We start from the raw sequence: 22,933 nt of genomic DNA, 5'->3' as shown, positions 1-22,933 counted from the left end.
TAATTAGATAAACAGAAGTCACTGGAAACTTTAATGTTTATTTCTGATATATTTTGAAAGGTTAAAGCTAAAATTCTGTATGATTAATAATCTAAAAATTTTTTCCTCCCTAACCATTACTGTCTACTGAAACAGTAATACAAAATCTCTTTGTATTAAGAGCCAGGAATTGTCAGGAATTGTCCATTTTTTTTTGGTTTTTCTGCTCTTTTATAATACAAGTTACCTTTGAAAGATAAGATAAACTTTCAATAGAATAATTATTAGTGAGATTCACTAAGAATCAAAATGACTGCATCATTAGCTATACAAGAGGTACAAACAGGGGCGCCTCAGCATCTGCCTTTGGCTCAGGTCATGATCCCAGGGTCCTGGGATGGAGCCCCGTGTTCGGCTCCTTGCTCAGCAGGGAGACTGCTTCTCCCTCTGCCTGCAGCTCCCCCTGCTTGTGCTCTCTCACGCCTCCCTTCCTCTTTGTGAAATAAATAAATAAAACCTTAAAAAAATAATAAAACAAGAGCTGTAGTTTTGTTTTTCTACTTTCTTTTACTTCTCTTGCACTAATCTTTACCTCTCAACAGTCACTATAATTTTCTTCTAGTTGTAGGTCAAACCAAGTTGTTTTCTAACATACCGGATTCATAGTGCCTGTAACAATAACACTTTAGATATAGAAAAAGGAGGAAATTTTATATAAAACAAATATAGGATTCTGTTTTTACAAGCAGAGCTCTCATTCTTTTTTAACAGCAAGAAGTTCATCACAATATATAAATCTAAGACTACAAATGTCTTATTATGTGTCCATAACAACATACTCAAGAATAGTTAAAAGCACTACAATTCACTTTTTAGTTTCTTGTTATTCTTATCCTGCATTTTGAAATGTGAATTACCTTGCCATTTCATCTTCTACATATTTTTTCACAGTTTTCTCAGCAACTGTCCTATCGAGCTTTGCAATTGGCACAGTTTTTATTTCATCATACAGCGCCTGAGGTTCCTGAATAAAAAAATTTGTATCAACATTTCAAAAACAAAAAAAAAACTATTCAAATTTGGCTGCATGAAAACTTGCTTCTTTGGAAGAAACATGTTTTACCCTAATTCAGTATATAAACCATAATAGCTATTACTACATTATACCACAATGTTTATTTCTATTTTTCATGTAACCTCCTTAGTCACAATTAAATATCATTCAAATATTAACAAGAACATGGTAGAAGGATAAAACCCATTTTAGTTTTGGAGTTCTATTCGTTCTTGAGAAAGAATTCTGGCTCCAATTTTTACTCCAATGTGGATGAAATGTTTTACAAATTTACAAAATGTTTTACAAAATTACTTTGACAACTAGAAATAACATACACATATTTTATGTGTGCATACAGATATTATACAGATATTAAGCTCTACAGGTTATTTAAAACACCCAAACAAGAAATATAAAAATTCATGCTAACAATACTTTATCCAACAGAAAAACCAAACGCAAAATACAAAATATTGTATCTTTATTTCAGCATTAAACAAAAGTAAGCAGTACCAAGAGACTTTCAATAAAAATTTTTTATTACTTGCTATCTTACCATTGCAATCTGAACCTCTCCTCCTGTGGCATATACTTCTCCATCATGATCACCATAAAGAAAAAATTTTACTATGCTTCCATAGAAGAGAGGAAGTGTCTTGATTGTCTTGACCTAATGTTCAGTTTTTAGAAAAAAGGCTTTTAGTATTTACTAAAACAGGCTTAATATTAGTAACTATTTCACAGAACTATTTCACCCAAAGGAAAAACTCGGTATCAGAAAAATTACTGAAAAAAGCATCCTAATATTCTAATAAAGTTATATTTATTTCTATTTACTTGTATAAGTTTTCCACTTACTCTTAACAAATCTTTGTAAACACACAGTGGTTTCTTCATACAAAAATGTCATAGCTATACATGTTGTCTAAAAGGTCCATAAATCCTTCTAAGTCAATTATGAAAACCAACATACCTCAAACCCTTTTTTCCCCATAAAATCTTGCTTTCAGACTATGAACAGTAATTACAAACTCTGACAAGTTATTTCTTTCAAACAAACTAGCTTAAAGCTTGCCTATGGTATTTCTTTCCCTCACTCGGCTTTAAAAATCTAAGGATAATTTTCATTAGTCTATTCAGAAACTCCCCACAAGGGACCACCAGAGTTTATTCACCATCTACTTTTTCAGCTCGTTTCTAAGCTATTTCCTTCGCATACAATAGATTGCAGGGCAATCCAACTTTACTACTGTACTCCCCTGTATCGTTGTCTGTGCTCAGATTATGGTCTCTGAGAAAGTAAACACCTTACTCAAAAACTGTAGAGAATTTGACAAAAGTCAAATTCCTCTTCCTTGGAACTCTTCACTTGACTTCAGGGATACCAGGTTCTCCTAGTTTCCCTGTATCTCATCAGCTTATCCCTTTTATTTTCCTTGGCTAGCTTATCCTTTTCATTCTAAGCCCCCTGTATGTTGGGAAAGCCAGGCTCTAGCTACATGCACTACCTCTCTAGCGATCACATCTAATTCCAAGGCTTTAAGTATATGATGATGACTTGAATTTACAGAGTAAATGGACACCGTCCGACCTCTGTAATATCTGTACGAACACCCAAGCCTCTACTTCTTTCAAGGTCCATACAAATGCCACTTCTTGCCCAAAGAATTTCATGATTTGCTCTTCTCCCAGGCCCATCCAAAGTCAGAAAATCCTCTCTTCTCCTTCCAAACTGCCAAAGCAGCATTCATCCTCTTTCCATAGCACTTATTAGGTTCTCATTCACCATTACTTATGTTTAGGTTATATCTGATTTTAGACTATAATATCCCTAAGGACAAAAGACCTCTCCTAGATCTCTTCATTCTCCATAATACAGTCAACAAGCAGACTTACAAGCAGCACGTACTCAATAAAAATTCAGTAAAACACTCATTACTTCATATCACATAAAAAATTAAGAATCTGCATTTGAGTAAAGTTTAGTGCAAGAAAAAGATTAAAAACCTTGCTAATTGAGACTGTGGGGGAACAAAAAAGATTTCTAAAAATTGCCACGTTAAATTATGCAATCAAAATCAGTTTGACCTTTTCATTCCTTCCTGGCTCCGAGGAGCCAAATACATGCATTATTTTGTTAAATTCTAATACATCTAATATAGTTTTAAATTCTATTAAAAACTGAATCTAGAAATAAGTTAAACCTACCAGCTGTCCTGCTTTGTATATTTTTCCATCCCATTCTATTGCTGAGTATGTTGCCCAGGGGCCCTGCTTTTTAGAAGGAAGATCAGGACGTGTAATTACTCCTTTAAAAGATGTAAATTTTATCTGTTTGTCATACTTTTCATGGCAGTCCTTCAGCCATAAGGCAAATTCTCTGTCAATTTTCATTCGCTGCTCCTGTAAAAGAAAAAAAAATTAATTTAATGTTGTATGAAATATAGCAACTAGTAAACAAATATAACCATAGACACTGTCATTCATTCCTTTTTTCCTTCCACATACCCCCACGCTCAGAAAACCTAATAAAAAATTAGAACATGTTCCTAGAGCTTTTTCCTCACACAATTTTAGATTTCTAACAGAAGCATTGCTAAGAAAGAAAATCTTTGCTATCATCTTCGGAACCAAGGTCTCAATGGTTACTACCAGTAACAAAGCTTTGCTTCCCTTGTATAAATCCTAAACCACACCAAAAATGATGAACACTAGCTGCCTAGGAGAAAGAGAACTAGCTGGTTATGGGAAAAGGGTAAGCAGTAGGCTTCTCGCTCTGAACCAGACACATTCTCAACAAGGTGATAAAAATCCCTTTCTATATACATATATATATATGTATCCCTTACTATGTACATATATATAGTAAACACATATACAGTATATCTGTAGTATGAAAATATCACTGGGGGAATAACTAGGGGGAAAAAAGCCTAAAAAGCTCCTTATGAAGATGATAATGAAAAAAAAGTTGAGAAACACTGCTATCAAAACACATTTTTCCTTTTAGTTATGTATTACACATACGGTTTACCTATTCAAAACAGTTAAAACATGAAATGAAAACTGTTTTCTAATAATACATAAGAAAATGTGTTATTGCTTATAGTTTTTTGCCCTGTTGGGAGATAGTACAGAGAGATTTATACTCAAGCATAAGTTGTTTAATGCCTGTCTTTAAGAGAATTAGTAAGGAAGAAAATCTCCACACTACACGCTCTCGTGGAAGATAATGCATAAAGCTAAATAAATTCATTTCTTCCTATATACCTTACTCCATTAATATACCATTTCCAAATGAAAATGGGACATTAAAAATGATTTCACCTTAAATTTTTGTAACTTGCAGTTGGAAAACCAGTATCTTAATCATTAAAAAAATTAAGTCTACCAAATTTTTATACTGCACCTCAACATATAGCCCTCGTAGTATATAATGCTGTTCTCATATGCTCTCATCAAATCGACATGCTTCGGTAGCTTCTACTCACTGTCAAGGTCTTGACATTAAGATCTAAATAAAGATCTGTAAATTTTATCCAAACACCGTCTAATCAGTTTGACATTTTTGAGTAATGTCAACACATAAATGCTCATGAAGAAAATTTATATACATATTCTTTTGATTTAATAAAGCATGTAAATTATCAGTACAAATCTATATTTGTGACTTTCACTGTACTTAAAATAGAACATATGCAAATATGCAAGATTGATATTTAAAATCATACCTGTCCATTTAAAATCCTTGTAAAAAGGGTGTTCTTATCTTTCAATTTTAGCTCAAGATCCATAAAAGTCAGTTTATTTGTGCTGACCTGGAATTTGTCATTAGTGAATAATGCACCAGATATTCTATTGTAACATTCAATTGGTGCAAGCCCTCTCTTCTTTGGAGGAGTACACCAGTCAAAGCTTGAACAGAACAAAATATTAATATTATAATTAGTAAAAGATTAGATTTATAAAACAATGTAATTTCAGCAAAAGTCAAAACTTACTCTTCAACAGATGTATATGGTATTAGCCGTCCATTCCAAAAACATTCAAAAATAGGCCTTTTCCCTCTTGCTGCTTTCTCAAGTATGAAACAATCATCATCATCATCTTCCTCTTTCAATTCTAAAGCAAAGGCATGAGTGGAGCACTGTTTATTGCTATAAAATTTGTGCAATTTTTACCACTGAGTAACCAACTCATATTAACATTGCTTCAGAGAAATTGTAACAAAAGCTCCTAAGATCTCTCACATTGCTTTCTACAAAACTTAGTAACAGCTTTACTCTGTTTGCTCTCAGATAGGCAGATTTCCAAAGTGGTTCCACATTACCAATGGGTGTTTCTGATTTATGTCAATATATAGTTACTTATATACTTATCAATCTGTGTTAGGGGTACTACACTAGCTACTGAGCCTGCAATCTTTAAAATCTATTTATACAGTAAAAGGGTCACACATGCAGAGATTATGCCCTATAGCAGAATCCCTCTTCCCTACAAATATAGAAGCTTGAATCCTGTACCTCAAATACAAGTTCCACAATTCTGTCAGAACCAACATATTATATTCACATAAAAGTCACCTGGGAAATCTACAGTATCTAGTAGCAACAACTTTGCCTAGTTTGAACAAATCAATTAATAATACTAAATTTAATTTACTAAACTAACTTTTCAAAGATCAGATTCAGGTGATACACAGCTAGAATTATAACACTACAAAGCATCAAACACATAATTAGCACAATAGTCTGTAACATTTTTATGCTTCTTACCAATACATTTTCATATACCCAAACAAATTAGGATCAAACATTATGATCCTGAAGCAGTAACACCTTAGTTATTTTGGTATTAAGGTACCCACACAAAATAAACCCTTCTCACCACCCCCCAAAAAACACAAATAAGTTCCTTTCTATCAAACCAAATCACTTTGCTTTTACAGAACCCCTCTGGATCACTCAACTTGCTGGTTCTTATTTTAAGGTATCTTTGAAGAACTTTATCTTTTTTCTACAGCACACAAAAATTACAAATGTCAAATTAAAAAGGGGCCAGCAAAATCATGGGAGGTAGAGCCACTGAGTAATAATAACATGTATGAGCACTAACTCAACAATGCTGGACACTATTCTAAGGATTTGCATCAGTTTCTTATCTAACATTCACAATACCTCTATAAGGAAAGAGATTACCTCCCATTTCACAGATAAAGAAATGCAAATAAGGAGTAGTTTGTCAAAGTTTACAAAGTAGAAAGTGGCAAAGACAGGATATAAATTAGGAAATCTGGTTCCAGAACCCATAAGACCAAAAATACAGTAAGGAAGTATTCTGAATGAGAAAGTTTAATATTGTTAATCTATGAATTGAGTGCAATTTCAGTAATTCCACTAGGATTTTTAAAAGTGAATGTACAAAGTGATTCCAAAATTTATGCAGAAGAGCAAAAGATTAGGAATTTTCTCAAAAAAAAAAAAAAAAAGTGAGTTTCCTACCCTACAGATATCAATTCATGGTATAAAGCTACAAGAGTATCATTACTCATGTATATAAATATAAAACAGATCAATGCCTTATAGTAAAGAATCCAGATTTATGTATTTATGGGAACTTAATATTATTATGAGAGTAATATTTCAAACCATTTAAAAAATAGTAACGTTCAGTAACTGGTGCTAGGAAACGAAACACTCACATGCAAAATATTAAGTCAAAACCCCACCTCACTGTACATACAAAAAAGGAGATTGTAAGTGCATTAAAGATTTACACATAAAATGATGAAAAATAAAACTACAGGATCTTTTTATAATCTGAAGTGTAAGAAGGCTTTCCATAGCAAGACAACATCAGAAAGCATAAAGAGAAAACAGGTACGGCTATATAAAGTTTAAAGCTTCTTTATAAATACCTACAAAGATAATGGGAAGACAATATGGGGAATATTTAAGGATTAATATGCAGTACATAGCTAAAAGTTCAGTAAGAAATCCATGAGAAAAGAATATGTAATGTTCTTTAAAGCCAATGCTTTATTCACCTGGAAATGAATACACACAAAAATCAAGAATTATAAAAATTATAAATACCTAAGATACGCATAAGGAAAAAAGTTTTATTTTATCTAGGCTTAACAGTCCAACTAATAATAGTTAAAAAATCCTAAATCACAACTTCACATTTTGTAGCTAAGATAACAGATTAACATACTTGATGGAAAGCATGGATCATCGGGGTAAGTTTCTCTATCATATAAGAAAGGGTGATATCGAATAATCCCTTCCACTATACCATCTCCTTCAACATGAGCCTTGAACTCAAAACTATCAGCTGCTGTGTTTATATACAACGTCTGCATGTCATCTTCTATATCCCTTAGGTTGACAATCTTAGGTGCCTTCCCCTTTTCAAACATAGAAATCTAAAATAAAAATAAAACAAAAATAATTAAATTCTATGATGAATTTACTTTTGTTCTCAACTATGATCCAACAACAGAATAGGCAAAAACTTGTATTTATACAAGTAATCATATAGCTTAATATATATATATTTATATATGGGTTAAATAACCATTAAGTAGCATCTCTATAACGAATATAATATACTACTAAAAAAACAGAACGTAAGCAAAGAAAGAGCAAAGCAGAGCTGAAGAACAGATAACTCAGGAGTGCATATAAGGTTTCATGCTTAGAGGTAGGACATGGAACAATGATAATGTGAAATTCTTTCCAATGTGTGGGCAAGGAAACTGAGAACCCAATAGTCAAATGTTCTGTGCTTCTAAATCTCACTTTGTCATCATAAGACTTCTATAAACAAAGAGAAACATTTATATCCCTTTTTCTCCCTGCTTTGAGACATGATGTTCAGCAACTACTCATATCTCTATGGAAGACAGGGGAAAAAGAGAAATCAAATACTATAGTAAATAAAGGTTCAAAAACCACATACATTTAGTAATGATCTCTATACTTAAATATCAAATTGCCAAAGTACTATGGAGAAACACAGGGAGAGAGGTGTTGTCTAATAATTGACTGATTTTTCTTATCCAGAGTCACCTGGAACTGGAACAGATACCTCATAATCTGTAATATTCTAAGAAAGAATTTTATCTTACTTCAATATCAATGTTGTTGAAAGGTCCAACTTCTTTTGATGTACGTTTTTCATTTCCTTTTGGGCCATGAATATAGTAATGATAAATATGCCTAAAATACAGAAAAATAACTTTATACTTTTAATTCAATTTAATTCATAAAATTACAGTTCATATAATAATCTACAAAAAAATTTTTATAACTACTATTTGGTAGGTGCTAAACACTACACTAAGCATTTTTTGGAGGTGGGGGAGACATGCAGGGGGAAGAGGAGAGAAAGTCAGAGGGAATCTCAAGCAGGCATGGAGCCTGGTGTGGGGCCTGATCTCATAACCCTGAGATCATGACCTGAGTGGAAATCAGGAGTCAGATGCTTAACCAAATGAGCCATCCAGGCACCCCTATACTAAGCATTCTTAAATACAGTATCCCATGTAATGGTAAAAACAATCCTAAGATGCAGGTATTACTACACCCATTTTATAGGTACAGAAATTGGGATGCAAGGGGTTTATATACTTTAAGGTTATAGAACTAGTTTGAGAGGTGGACTACAATCTAGACCCTTCCAACATAAAAAGCCCACATAGTTTATACCTCCCAAAAGTATAGTTTATCAAAAAAATTAAAACCAGGGGCGCCTGGGTGGCACAGCGGTTGAGCGTCTGCCTTCGGCTCAGGGCGTGATCCCGGCGTTATGGGATCGAGCCCCACATCAGGCTCCTCCGCTATGAGCCTGCTTCTTCCTCTCCCACTCCCCCTGCTTGTGTTCCCTCTCTCGCTGGCTGTCTCTATCTCTGTCAAATAAATAAATAAAATCTTAAAAAAAAAAAAAAATTAAAACCAGAAGGCAAGACACTATAATTCTACTTGTCAGGAATGTTCTAGAAAGGACTTAAATATCAGGGAGTACGTAGGATTAGATATCTTTAAATTATCTCCTCAACATGAGAATATCATTCTGTAACTCTCATCCCTTCTCTCCTACAGCATCAAGACAATACCACCCCAACATTCCCAAAACAAAACTAATAAATTCAACATCATCCCTTCAAAAATTACCAATCAGAACTCTTACTACTAAAGTTTTAACAGATATTTTGGTGAGATTATTCATGGCTAGAACACACTGCATCTATCATTACTCTTCAAACAGGAATTTTCAATATTCCTTTGTATGAATTTTATTTTAAAAAATTATCGTAGCTACTCTTTAAAATACTGAGATAAAAGGAAATCACTGAAAACCTTCAGATCTTTCTTCGGGCACCTCAAAATTGTTAACATCATAATCAACAGTAAGGTTACAATAATACATGCAGAAAGAATGTTATAATTAGCTTAACAGATAGGTTTCAAAGAACGGTTAAAATAATATGTTATTCTTTGTTAGAACAAGATTATATTCTAATGTGCTATGTACACTGAGTTCCTTTGGTTAAAAGAAATAATTACAAAATAGCTAATGAAATACAGACTTAGAGAATAAAAATTCACAAGTCTTATTTAAAATTATTGGGTTACAGTCAATAAACATCAATATTCCGCAAGAGACAAGGTACTTCTAAGATAAAATTATTTTCTGGGCACCTAGGTGGCTCAGTCGGTTAAATGTCTGCCTTTAGCTCAGGTCATGATTCCAGGGTCCTGAGATCAAGTTACACATTGGGCTTCCTGCTTTTCCCTCTAACCCTCCCCCTGCTTGTGCTCTCTCTCACACTCTCTCAAAAAAAATCTTAAGAATAAAAAAATAAAATTAACTAAAATAAAATTATTTTCCTATAAAAGAAAAAAATGTAAACTGTCAGCATACATTTATAAATAAAATAAAGAATAACCACAATTAAGTGCTAACCTTTTGGGTAAATGTGAAGAAATACTGTTTAAAAAATGTGAATTTTGGGGGCACCTGGCTGGCTCGGTTGGTGGAGCATACAACTCCTGATCCCAGGGTTTTGAGTTAGAGCCCTACGTTGGGAGCAGAGATTACTTAAAAATAAAATCTTATTAAAAAAAAAAGTTAATTTCGTGCAGATGTACCCATTTTTGTAAGACTCAGTAATGTGGACTAATGCAAATTACTGAAACAATCCAGTAAATAGTATTTGCTATATAACTATAGAAAAAAAACTAAGAATCATTAAATATTCTAATGATTTGCTCTAACGGAATATGTTATACCCTCTAAAAATTTTCCTGGAATAATATACAAAGATTTATTTTCAGTACTATTAATATGTCATATGGGCACATTTGCATATATTATTTTAATAGATTTCATGCATTCATTTGTTAAGCATCTACTATTTAACAGGAAACACTAGGGATATAGCAGTGCATAACAAAAGACATTCCAATGGGGGAAGGCAGACAAAAAAATGAAAATACATGGTATGGAAGATTAGGATAGGTGTTATAGAGAAGCAGCACGGAAGGGGAATATGAAAGTGATGGTACTGGGGCGCCTGGGTGGCACAGCGGTTAAGCGTCTTGCCTTCGGCTCAGGGCGTGATCCCGGCGTTATGGGATCGAGCCCCACATCAGGCTCCTCCGCTATGAGCCTGCTTCTTCCTCTCCCACTCCCCCTGCTTGTGTTCCCTCTCTCGCTGGCTGTCTCTATCTCTGTCAAATAAATAAATAAAATATTTAAAAAAAAAAAAAGTGATGGTACTGAATTTGATAAATTCTGAAGTTTATTTTAAATTTTATCATAGGTCTTAAAAGCCTGCCCCTCAAATAATGACCAATATGCTACAGGTGATCAATAAATAGTTACAGAATTGGGAACTGTTTTAACGCCAACATTAGAGTACTGGTTACTGCACTGAAGGGAAGGAAATGAGACAGAAGCAAAGCACGCAGCCAAGAGGTTTCAATGTATTTCTAAATATTTTCTGTCTTAAAAAGAATACATAGCAACATGTCCTGAATCAAGTAATTACTTACGCTAACTGTCTGGTCCAAAGAAGGAAATAATTTTTCAAGTACTGTATATGTTCTTGTTGTACTCCTGTGATAACCACAGCAGTAAAGCTATCTTTTTCCTTCTCCTCTAAGATAAGATGATGTAGAAATCTTTCATCATCATTTGTAATGTGAACAGAATCAGATGGCTAGGAGAGTGAATATAAATACAACAGATTAGATACACTTAATTGTAATATACAAATAACATCTACATTAACTTTTAATATGACTCACTTAGTTTCACCAACAGGCTTCAAAAAACTTGAAAGAAAATAGCCCAAGACAAATTAGCTGAGTATGTGACAATGCTGTGAGAACAGGATAGTTTTAACATAGACTGCTAAACTGGCACACATACAGGAGTACCCTATATCACAATGCTGATTAAATCAATTTTAGAATTATAAATGGTAAGAAACAAAACAAAACAATATATATAAATATACTGAGTTTAAAAATGCTGAAAAAAACTGAGGACACTTACCCTAGGATGGAATGAGTCCTTGCTTGGGATACCTATCACTTAACTTGGTCAGGACAAATAAATGCCCAGCCCTCCTTGTTCCAGAAAACTGGGACATAGCCTGAACCCAGCTGGCTTAGCCCAAGGCACTGTGTTTAAGAGGGAATAAAATACTCCTGGACCCTAGTCCACTTTCAGAGATTATCTATAGCTTGTTTAGAAGGGAAGTGGGGAGCGGGAAAGAGTAAGGAGTGTTTGAGGTAAGAATTACAAATGTCTCGATTTTTACTCTAAGTCTTTATATGTTGAAATTACATGCATATATATGCACGTATATACTATGTATGTTGCTATATACATAAAAGCTTTTAAGGATACACATCAAACAATTATATCTAGGAAACTGGTTGATATTTTTAAATAAACATATATTACCACTTCTTAAAAATAAAAACAAACCCTCCAAAACCATTCCAATGCATCCCTATACACTAATATTACAGCTACAACATACAGTATACAAGTAACATTTGATAAGCTTTGAGAGCTAGTGGTTTAGTTTGAGTTTACTAGTGATGCACGTTCATTACCAAATACTTATCGAGCACCTTCTAAGTTCTACGACTCAAGATGGGCACAAGGAAGATAGAGTTAAATAAGACCAGTGCCCTTCTTCCCTACAAATTCTGATAGATGAGAAACAAATGATTACAAAACAATGTGCCATTATAAAGATATGAACCAAGAGCTACAGAGTTAAAAAGAGGGTGACATTTACCCAGCACATGACTAGAACATTCCAGTCCAATGAGAACATGAAGCCTTTGAGAGTATAAGGCAAACAAGGTAGTTTAAAGTATATGATAAATAATGATGAAAGAGGAGTCTGGAATGGCTGAATCAAGCAGTGAAAATGGATGGAAGAGAGGGTAGATGAAAAACTATTTTAAAAGACAGAACTGAATGATGAATAATTACCAAGGATTACAATTACTAACTACTTGGCCAGGGGATGCTGTTAATTGCGAAGGGTAGTTGGGGGAAAACTGGGAAGAGGAAAGAACAGAAAAGGTTTGTAGATAGTATTTGATTTCAGATGTACCAAAAGTGAGATATTCATGGAACATCTGGGGAAAAGCATCTAACTGAAATCGGAAATGAGTGTGCCAGATACGATCAGCTGGTATTCAGCACCCATTCATCCCACCTTTCATTGTCCCTTCTTGGACTGCAGAGAATGGAAAGCCAAAAGTCTACTTTTCAGACTCCCTTACACTTTAGGTTGTGGATGCAAATTAGGTTTCACCAATGAGATGTAGTAGCGAAAGATTTAGAAGGGGTAAATGAGACAAAGGCCATTTCCTGAGATTTCCTGAATGTTTTCTGTTATCATGCAAGGTACTGAACAACTGACATCCAGGTTCCGGCTGCAAGTGTTAACACTGATACAGCACTGGTTATAGTCAAAAGGTCTGTGTTTTGGTGTTGGAGGAACTGTGCCAGCAAGACCTTTACAACTCCTGGATCACAGATGAGGCAGGGTGTTTCTAAATTCCTGATCTAGTGGTGGTCCTCCAGCTACATGATTATAGCAGATGTTGCAGCATCCCTTGAAGGTCAATTTGGAGTGTCTCAGTATTCTATGAGGCTGAGCGAAGAGTTCATTCCTAGTCCTTCAAATAATCAAGCAAGCATCTAATTCCCCTTATTAAATGCTTTTCTGTTTGAAGCGTCTAGAATGATTTGTTTCCTCAATGAAGTCCAGCCTGATTCAACGTCTCAATCTTAAAAGTCTTGACAAGAAACACAGATTTGAGAACAGCTGGTATTAAGTGGCCTATATACTGCCCCCTAGAAAAAGCAAGACTCCTGGTTGTAAATCAAGAACCACCAACTCTGTACACAAGATTGTGTATAACAGTTGGAGAAGACAAAAAGTAGGCTGGAAAAGACTGGTCAGAAAAAAGAAAAGGACCGGGGCCCATCAGTACCCATGAGATGTTTCTTGGCACAAATTAAGCACAAATCACAGGAAAAAATTGCAGAAATGATGACCCAAGAAATATTAGTTCTATCCAAGCTTTATAATACCTATACAGTTTTGAAAATCACTTATTAAATTCTCAATTCCTATTTTTCACTTGTTTTGACATGGCAAATATTTCCACAAATATACCTTATAGGGCTTTGTGACGGTAACATAAAATGAAAAAGATGAAATACTATTATGTAAACATAATAAGACGTGTAAATTGTGTAATAAATGTGACAAATTTAAAAACGGAAAAAGCGGGATGAGCAAAATGAAGAAATTTCCTGGACAGAGGAGAATGCTAAGTTATACAAAAAAAAGTGGCTTAAAAATACCAAAAAAAAAAAAAAAAAAATTCAGCCCATTTCATAAAGGTATTATTTTCACCTGTCAAACTGCCAGCATTTTGCTGCCTTTCCCTCCACTCCACTTTTTAAAAAACAAGGAAAGTATCAGATAGGCACTTCCATAAACTGTTTTGGGGAGTGTATTTGATTTGGGTTTAACCTTTTAGAAAAACAATTTGTAATCCACACCGTGAACATTTAAAAAGTTCAAATTCATTGTCACACTTTTAAAATTCTATAACCTATATGAAGAAAAACTAATCTGGCCAAATGTTATGCAAAGACATTCATAGCAGTGTCTTTATTCATAATTATAATAAAACCTTTAAGTAAGTTAAATACTCAACACAATAAATTACAATACATTCAGACAAAATACTATGAACCTATTAAAAGTGTGTGTGTACAAAAATATTTCGTAAAATGGAGAAATACCCAAAATGTTAAAAAACGTGGGCTCAAAAATATAAATATATTTTAAGAAAGTAAGTACACGAAGGAGATTAAGAGTACACTTTTTTCCCAACTCGAGATGCCAATAAGGAGGTTTTATTTTAATTTCAGTGTTACAGTGTTACATTAGTTTCAGCTAAGTGTACCCTTCTCTCAATGAGCACTGAGTAATACATGGAATTGTTGAATCACTATACTGGTACACCTGAAGCTAATACATAACATTGTATGTTAACAAAACTGGAATTAAAATAAAAAACAAACAAAAAACAAAACCCTGTAAGCATATAATAAAAAAGTTAGACTAGAAATTCAACTAGAAATTTCTTCCCAGAATTTGAGACAATTTTTATTTAAGTTTCCTACACATTTTTTACAACTTGTTTTAGAATCAGGGAAGAATTTAAGAAGCTCGAAATTACTTTAAAATAAAGATTTTAGGGGCACCTGGCTGGCTCAGTGGGTATAGCATGTGACTCTAAATCTCCATGTGGTGAGTTCAAACCCCACGTTGGGCACGGAGCCTACTTAAAAATAATAATAATTTTTAAAAACATTAAAAAAATTCTAAAATGTTTCAAGTGGAGAAAAGCTGAATAATACAATAAATACTATATACTCACCACCACAACCCAAATTTGTTAACATTCTGCTCACTAAAATTAGAATCTGAATGCAAATTTCTAACAGAAATAAATCACTCGTTTACTTCTCTGAAGCTCTGATTTCCTAAAAGCCTATTATCCTATAACTGTTTTCTACTCTAACTTGAAATTGTTAGACCAAAAAAGATTTAAAAATGCAATGTCAGTGTAAGGAAAAAAGTTTACAATCTTATGAGCAATTTCCAGGAAGCTAGCTTTATGAGACAAGTTGGTGGCTTCCAGCATGAAGGCTTCCAGTATGAAAGAGCATGTAAACAGTCAATTTTGCTTTTCACATGACTAAAGGAAAAATTTAAAATTTAAAAATGCCACAGCTTCAAGTTTTTAAAGCAACAGTGTAAGTATCTCGGACAGAAACCGAAAAAAAATTCTTGTCTCTATCATCTGTCCAACAGTAACAACTTTATAATTAATGAGTTAAAATGTATCATACCTTTCTGTTTCTAATATATCCACTATATATTGCCTCTTTATTTTTCTCCTTCTTCTCAAAATCTTCTTTAGAAAGCACAAGTTCATGAACATCTTGGGAATCTGCAGGTTTGCTTATCATCTGTTAAATATTAAAAAGTACTTTAAAAATTCCTAAAAGTTAAACTGGTTAACACACTTAGACAGAATCAACCTCAAAATATTTTTAATCAACTTTCATTTATAAGAAACCTTTTTACTTACTCTGGCTGATTGTCCAACAAAGAAAACGGCCTGCTTGCCCCCAACACCAAAATAGGAAATATCACTATTTAAACTGCGTGGCACTGGTACTGGACGAACATATCCTGAATGATCACTAAAATAAAACATTAATGCAGTGATTTTAAACAGGTTACTTAGGTACCAAACGAAATTGTTATAGAACTTTATTAAGTGTTAATAAAATGATCTCCAAGCTAGAAAACACCCTTATTCAAGGTAAAGGAATCAGAGCCCAAAGTCAAGATATCATCTAATCCAGCAGTTCTCAAAATATATTCCCCAGACCAGCTGTTATTAGCATCACCAAAAAAATCAAGAAATGCATATTCCTGGGCCCACCTTACTAAATCAAACTCTCTCAAGCAAACAAGACTAAATAAATACCTGTATCCTTATCTATCCTACTGCCCCTACAATAGTCCCTTCAAAATTGTTTACTGCCTCAAAACTAAAATATTCTCTGAAGGATACAGAATTACAGCAAAGACATTCTTACTTCCAGGTGTCATCACAAAAGAATCTCTTATGGAACCATTAACAATACTCTGGAAAGTAGGTATCCCTGGTCTCTCAAAATACAGGCTAGGTGTCCAGGGACACCATTTCCCAGTATCAGACAGAAACAGAACTGGGGGTAAGGCCAGAACCGCTATTACAGTCAATGGAAAAGCTAAGCACCAGATGTGGCATAACTGGAAAGAATTAGAAAACACAAAGTTATATTCAAAGAACTTTCCCATTAGAAATAAAAAAAGAAAAGGAACAGAAAATATCAAAGTGGGTTTAAAAGACATGAGGGACTAAAGGAAAATACCTCACACAAGTGTAGTACTGGAAAGAAGAGAGGAGAAAATGGGAAAAGCTACAAATATTGGTTGACAGAAGCTGGAGAGTGCAGAAAAATAGGGAGAGGTTGTAAAAGAATGCAAACTCTCAGCTGTAAGATGAGTAAGGTCTGAGGGAGAATCTAGCCACTAACACTCTACTGTATAACTAAAATGTGCTAAGAGAATAAAACTTAAAAATGCTCTCACCAAAAAAAAAAAAAAGCTAAATATGTAAGGTAATGAATGTGTCAATTAACAAGAGGGAAGGAATCCTGTTTAAAGGAAAACCAGAATACAATTAGATATTTAATATACGTCAATGTAAAATGTTTAAGAACAAAAGATCAAGACAGTAAATGGCATGGATATTATTGCTGTGATGTACTAATATTGTATGTGAAGTGGTATAATATTACTTGAGACAGACTAAGACAAATTAAAGATATACATTTTGAATCCTAAAATTATCAGTAAAACAAGAGTAACAACTAGTAATCCAACAAAGGAAAGAAACAAAATAGAATTACACACACACAAAACACTTAATTTGAAATAAGGCAGAAAAAAAAAATCAGGAACAAACATAGCAATAACTGCAGTGAATGTAACTGGTCTAAATACCCCACGTAAAGGCAGAGATTGTGACATTTTAAGACACAACTATATGCTGCCTAATATAAAGTGATACGTTAAAAAGTTGAAAAAAGAGTTAGTATCTTAACACTAATGTAAAGAAAGCTGGAGTAGCTATAGAAACATCAAACAAAGTAGACAGAAGATTATCACCAGGATATGAAGAACAATAAAAAACAAATAATGGGTAAATTAATAGATCACTCTTTTCCTCTTGAGTTTTTAAAATTAGACTGCTGAAATCAAAATAACACTATTTGATATGGTTCTCAATGTATACAGAGGTAATACTTAAGAAAACTAAATTACAGGGCGCCTGGGTGGTTCAGTTGGCTAAGTGTCTGCCTTCGGCTCAGGTCCTGGGATCCATCCCCACATCAGGTTCCTTGCTCAGCCAGGAGTCTGCTTCTCCCTCTCCCTCTGCCCTGTCCGCCCCCTCCCCTCCCCTGCCCTGGCCCATGCTCTCTCTAATAAATGACTAAAATCTTAAATAAACAAAACAAAACCTAAATTATAAATGGGAGAGAGTGAAGGGACCTAAATAATTTGGAAATATTTCAATTCATTTTAAGTGGTAAAATATCTTCACTAGTACAATGTAATGTTTTGTATATAATACAGTATTCCCTAGAGCAATCCCTAAAAAAAAAAAAAACCAAAAAATAAAATCACTTTATAAAGAAAATAGTAAAATATGGAATAGTAAAATATATTCAAGTAATCCATAAAAAGGTCAGAAAAGAAAAATGAAAAATAAAGGGAATAGAAGTTATAACACACTTAAGTCCTAATATACATATCAATTACAGTAAATGTAATGATGCAAATACACTAAACTGGCAGAGTGACACATAAAAAAAGTGACTCCACTATATGCTGTTTCACAAGAAACTCATTTCAAATATAATGATACAAGTAGGTTAAAAGAAAATGGATGAGAAAAGACATACCAGGCAAACATGAATGAAAAGAAGAGCTGATGGATATCACATAAAATACACTTCAGAGCAAGAAAAGCACCAGGGACAGAAGAGTATTACATAATGATAAAAGGATGCACTTACCAAGAATTCATACAAGAATTCAAATCTGTGTATACACAAAATAACACAAGTTCAAAATACACAAAGCAAAAATTCAGAGAACTGAAAAAAGAAATAACACACCTACAAGTAAGTGGGGAACTTCAATATCCCTATCTTAGTCACCACCACATAGAAAACCAGAAAGGATATAAAAGAAATAAATAATAACATCAACCAACGGAATCAAACTGGCATTTACAGAACACTCCTCTCTACAACAGAATGCATATTCTTTTCAAGAACACACAGAAAATTCCCCAAAACAGATATATTCTGGAGCACAAAACAAATCTTGACAAATTTAAAAGAGTATATATAGAGTATGTTCTCTGACCATAATAAAATCAAACTAGACATCAACATAAAGATAAGAGGAAAGTATGTTAAGAACACTTGGAAACTGAATTAACATATTCCTAAAACAATCTATGGATCAAAGAACAAGTTGCAAAGGAAATAAAAAATACACCAAACTGTAGGAATATGAATATATATAGCATTATCAAATCTTGGGATGTAGTGAAAGTAGCTCTTAAAAGAAAATTTATAGGGGCACCTGGGTGGCTCAGTTGGTTAAGTGTCTGACTCTTGATTTGGGCTCCAGTCATATCTCAAGGTTTTGAGATCGAGCCCTGAGTCAGGCTCCACACTGGGCATGGAACCTGCTTAAGATTCTCTTTCTCTCTCTCTCCCTCTGCCCCTCCTCCTACTTCCCTCTCTAAAAAAATAATAATAAAAGAAAGAGAGAGAAAAAGAAAATTTATACCACAAAATATTCATCTTAAGATTATGGATTTGAGACTTGACTAAGATTCCACTCCTCAAGATGTTACAAATAAAGCAAAATGAACCCAAAGCAAGGACATAAATAAAGAGCAGAAATCAAAGAATTTGAAAACAGAAAAAGAATTTAAAACCAGAAAAAAAATTTTTAATTTATCGAACATTGTTTCTTTGAAAACGTTACCAACAACTATACATTAACAAACTTGAAAATTTAATGAAATAGACTAACTTTAAGTAAAATATAACTTACCAAAACTAAGTCAGTAATAGCCCATTCTTATAACTCTATTTACAAAATCAAAAAAGAATTAAAATTCCTCCTGCAAGAAGCTTAACAGACCCAAATGGCTTCCAAAGTAAGTTTTAAAACTCAAACTTAAAAAAAAAAAAAAAACTCACACTTTCATAAGTGATGGAGGTATGAATAAATAAATATAATCTCTCTAGAAAACAATTTGCTGGGGCACCTGGGTGGCTCAGTCAGTTAAGCATCTGCCTTAGGGTCAGGTCATGATCCTGGAGTCCCAGGATTAAGCAAAGCATCAGGCTCCCTGCTCAGCAGGGAGTCCGCCTCTCCCTCTGTTCTTCCCTCACCCCCAGCTCCTGCACTCTCTCTCACTCGCCCACTCTCTCTCTCAAATAAATGAATAAGATCTTTAAAACAACAACAATTTGACATTACCTTGTATATTGGAACTTTCATCTTTACAACCCGCAAGCTCCCTTCTAGATACCTAAGAACTTATGTAGATTTGGACTAGCAAACATACATTAACACTGTGTAACAGCATACACACACTCACACACAATTATACAACTTATAAGACAGTACTACTCATAATGCTAAATGTGTAGGGGAAGCCAAATGCCCACTGACTGGAGACTAGATAAATACAGCGTAATTTCTTTTAAATATATACAAAAGAATATTTTATGGTTACGAAAAAAAATAAACTACAGACCCACACAAAGTTGAAATCTTAGTAACCTAATATTAAGTGACAATAGAAGTCCCTTGTAGAACTACATATAGTACGATTATCCTTTTATGCAGCATCAAAAAATAAGTAAAATTAGGTTTTTATAAAATAAAGAAATAGGGACGCCTGGGTGCCTCAGTCAGTTGAGCATCTGCCTTCGGCTCAGGTCATGATCCCAGGGTACTAGGATCAAGTCCCGCATCGGGCTCCTTGCTCAGCGAAGAGCCTGCTTCTCCCTCAGCCTACCACTCCCCCTGCTTGTGCTCACTCTGTCTCTGTCTCTGTCTCTCTCTCTGACAAATAAATAAATAAATAAAATAAAATCTTAAAAAAAATAAGGAAATGAAAACAATTCAAGATAGTGATTAACTCTGGTGGGGAGAAAAAACAGAACAAGGGACGAGCACATAAATGTACATTAGGGAAAATGTGCAACTTACTGGTTTGGGTGGTAAATTCTGGTTATTCAAGCTTATTAAATTTTTCAATAAATAAACCTTAAAAAATACAACGCCTGAATTGATGAACTGTTATAAATCAAGAATTGTAATTAATCAAATTCTATGAACCTAATGTCTATTAAGAAAAGTAAGTAAATGGGTTCAGGGCGCCTGGCTGAAGCACTCAATCGTTGCTCTTGAGGTTGTGTGTTTAAGCTCCACACTGGGTGCAGAGATAACTTAAAAATAAATTTTTTTTAAAAAAAGTAAATGATTCTAAGACTTTAATTACTATGGCAATACTTCTAGGAAATAGGCCGAAAATACTATCTTAAAACATATGTGAACTATATAAAAGTTTAGAGAGAGAGGAGCTCAGAGATAAAACACACACATACTTAAATTAACTCAAAACTAAGAAATTCTGTTCACTGATAAGGAATGGACACAGTCACCAGGAAGTAAGTCTCTCTTTCAACCCAAACCATCCATGTAAACCTAACCTAGGCAAAAACCCTATCATGGCAAGTAAGGTTGAGACTACAACTTTCCAGTAGGTTTCAGACTTCTGTAATTAAGTCCAGAAAATTTTCTGTATTCACACTCAAGGGTTATATAAATACCCCTTCGTGAAGGTAAGGAGAAGAGGAAGATAATCTAAGGCCTTAAGATAAATCTTGCATTATAGAAGCAATCCTCTGGAGAATTTAGAAAGTCACCTGCCTCAGAAATAAATTCACACCACGGTCCAAAAGAATTTCAAAAAACATCTCAATCGTACACTTGATACAATGTAAAATGACACTATCTTTCTGAAATAAGTGTATCCCATTAGAAGAGAGAAACAAAATCTGAAAGGAAACCAAACACAAAAGGTGTTGAAAGTAAGAAAAAGGAACAGGCGGTGTAATCAAATTAGTAAAAGAAACTAAAAACAATATAAGTGGTTGCCAGGAAATAGGGCAGAGTGACTACATATGTATATTTGTATCTCACTGTCTCAAATCCACCAAAGGGAATAACCCCCCAACTAAAGGTTCACCTCCAACAAACTGACAAATGGCCACAGATCCCTATTAGAACTTCTGGAATAAATTTGTGTGACACAACAAAAATAACCAAATTAAAGTAGGAGGTCTAAATGTTACATACTCATTCTCTGAATTCAAATAACACAAATATCAAGGTCAATGAAAGCTCATCTTAATTCACAGAGATACACTGAAGACAAAGGAGCTTTTTCTTTAGGAAAATTAGGGAAAATCCTGATAAGGGTCCATTTCTACAACCTAAAAAATGGCATTGGAAGTGGGCCATGTGGCATAGTATTTTTACCACTGGCTCCCTAAGTTGAGAACCTTTTAATTGCTACGCAAGTTGAAAGTGCAGAAAGAACCACTAATCCAACACACATCTGAATTATGCCCACCCGGGAGACCTAACTAATGTCATACTTCTTCATTCCACAAAATAATTAAATGAACACACAGTATTACAATTATGTTCTAGGTATCTAATTTAACTTCTAAGGCAATGATTATAACAGAGACTAAGTGATGATGATTTTCTAGGTACATGTAATGATTGCAGGTTATAAAATCATTTTCTAGGTACAAGTAATGTTCTACATGATAAGAGAGGTTTGGATTACACAGATGAATGCTTATGTCAAAAACCAGTTAAGAGAGGGAGCACTTCCATAAAGGTAGAGTAAGGACCTATGAAAACCCACTCATTCATAAAATCATTGAAAACATCTGAAAACATTGTCAAAATCAACATTTTCAGAACTCTAAGTATTAACCAAAGGCTTGGAACAATCCAAGGAGTGTTTATTGAAGATACACAGCTAAATCTCAGTAAGAACAGTGAGCTCTGTGATGTTTTAACATGCCCTATCCCATTTTCTTCTCATCAGCTCCACAGAAGCCTTGAAAACTGACAGCCCTGAAATCATGGTGAAAACCAGCCACCCAGGTAGGAGTCACTGGAGTAAATTTGGAGTTCCCTCAAAGCCCCTTCCCCACACACCCGTCATTATTAGATTTCTCTGACCGATCCCTAGGAACCTCCACTTGTAGGCTTTGTCTTTACTTGACCTAATTCAGAACTTGCTCCCTGTGAACCACTTTTTCCACTGGGTCATTTGTCAAAAAAAAACAACCAGTGGCAATTGTTTATGATCATAGCTGACTAAGGCAATGAAAACAATCTAGAGAAAATAAAAATCTGGCCAAAAACTTACAAGGAAAAGCTGGAGAATGAGAGGTCCATAGTGGTTTTTAAAAGCTCCAGCACAGGTTTAAAGGGAGGCAAGACAGTAGATGAGTAGGAGACCTCGTTTCATCTGGTCCCTTGAATTCAGCTAGATAACTATCAAATCATTCTGAACACCTATGAATTCAACC

General features: G+C 34.1%; 1 protein-coding gene across 3 annotated transcripts in view; it reads right to left on the bottom strand.

The window, feature by feature from the left end:
- Window positions 1-22,933, bottom strand: part of SMCHD1 (structural maintenance of chromosomes flexible hinge domain containing 1) — a 157,083-nt gene that overhangs the window by 105,465 nt on the left and 28,685 nt on the right. For all 3 annotated transcript variants that reach the window (XM_087869946.1, XM_045781946.2, XM_087869947.1), the window contains 10 exons: window positions 15,754-15,868; window positions 15,512-15,631; window positions 11,098-11,264; window positions 8,169-8,259; window positions 7,253-7,463; window positions 5,038-5,158; window positions 4,768-4,951; window positions 3,245-3,439; window positions 1,593-1,706; window positions 897-1,003 (listed from right to left, as the gene is read on the bottom strand). In XM_087869946.1, the coding sequence (XP_087726072.1) occupies window positions 897-1,003; window positions 1,593-1,706; window positions 3,245-3,439; window positions 4,768-4,951; window positions 5,038-5,158; window positions 7,253-7,463; window positions 8,169-8,259; window positions 11,098-11,264; window positions 15,512-15,631; window positions 15,754-15,868 (1,425 nt within the window). The remainder of the gene's footprint in view (window positions 1-896; window positions 1,004-1,592; window positions 1,707-3,244; window positions 3,440-4,767; window positions 4,952-5,037; window positions 5,159-7,252; window positions 7,464-8,168; window positions 8,260-11,097; window positions 11,265-15,511; window positions 15,632-15,753; window positions 15,869-22,933) is intronic.

This window comes from Ursus americanus, chromosome 19, assembly GCF_024610735.1.
Source record: "Ursus americanus isolate L20-20 chromosome 19, mUrsAme1.1.p, whole genome shotgun sequence".
NCBI classification, from domain to species: Eukaryota; Metazoa; Chordata; class Mammalia; order Carnivora; family Ursidae; genus Ursus; species Ursus americanus.
This window is presented reverse-complemented; position numbering and strand designations above follow the sequence as displayed.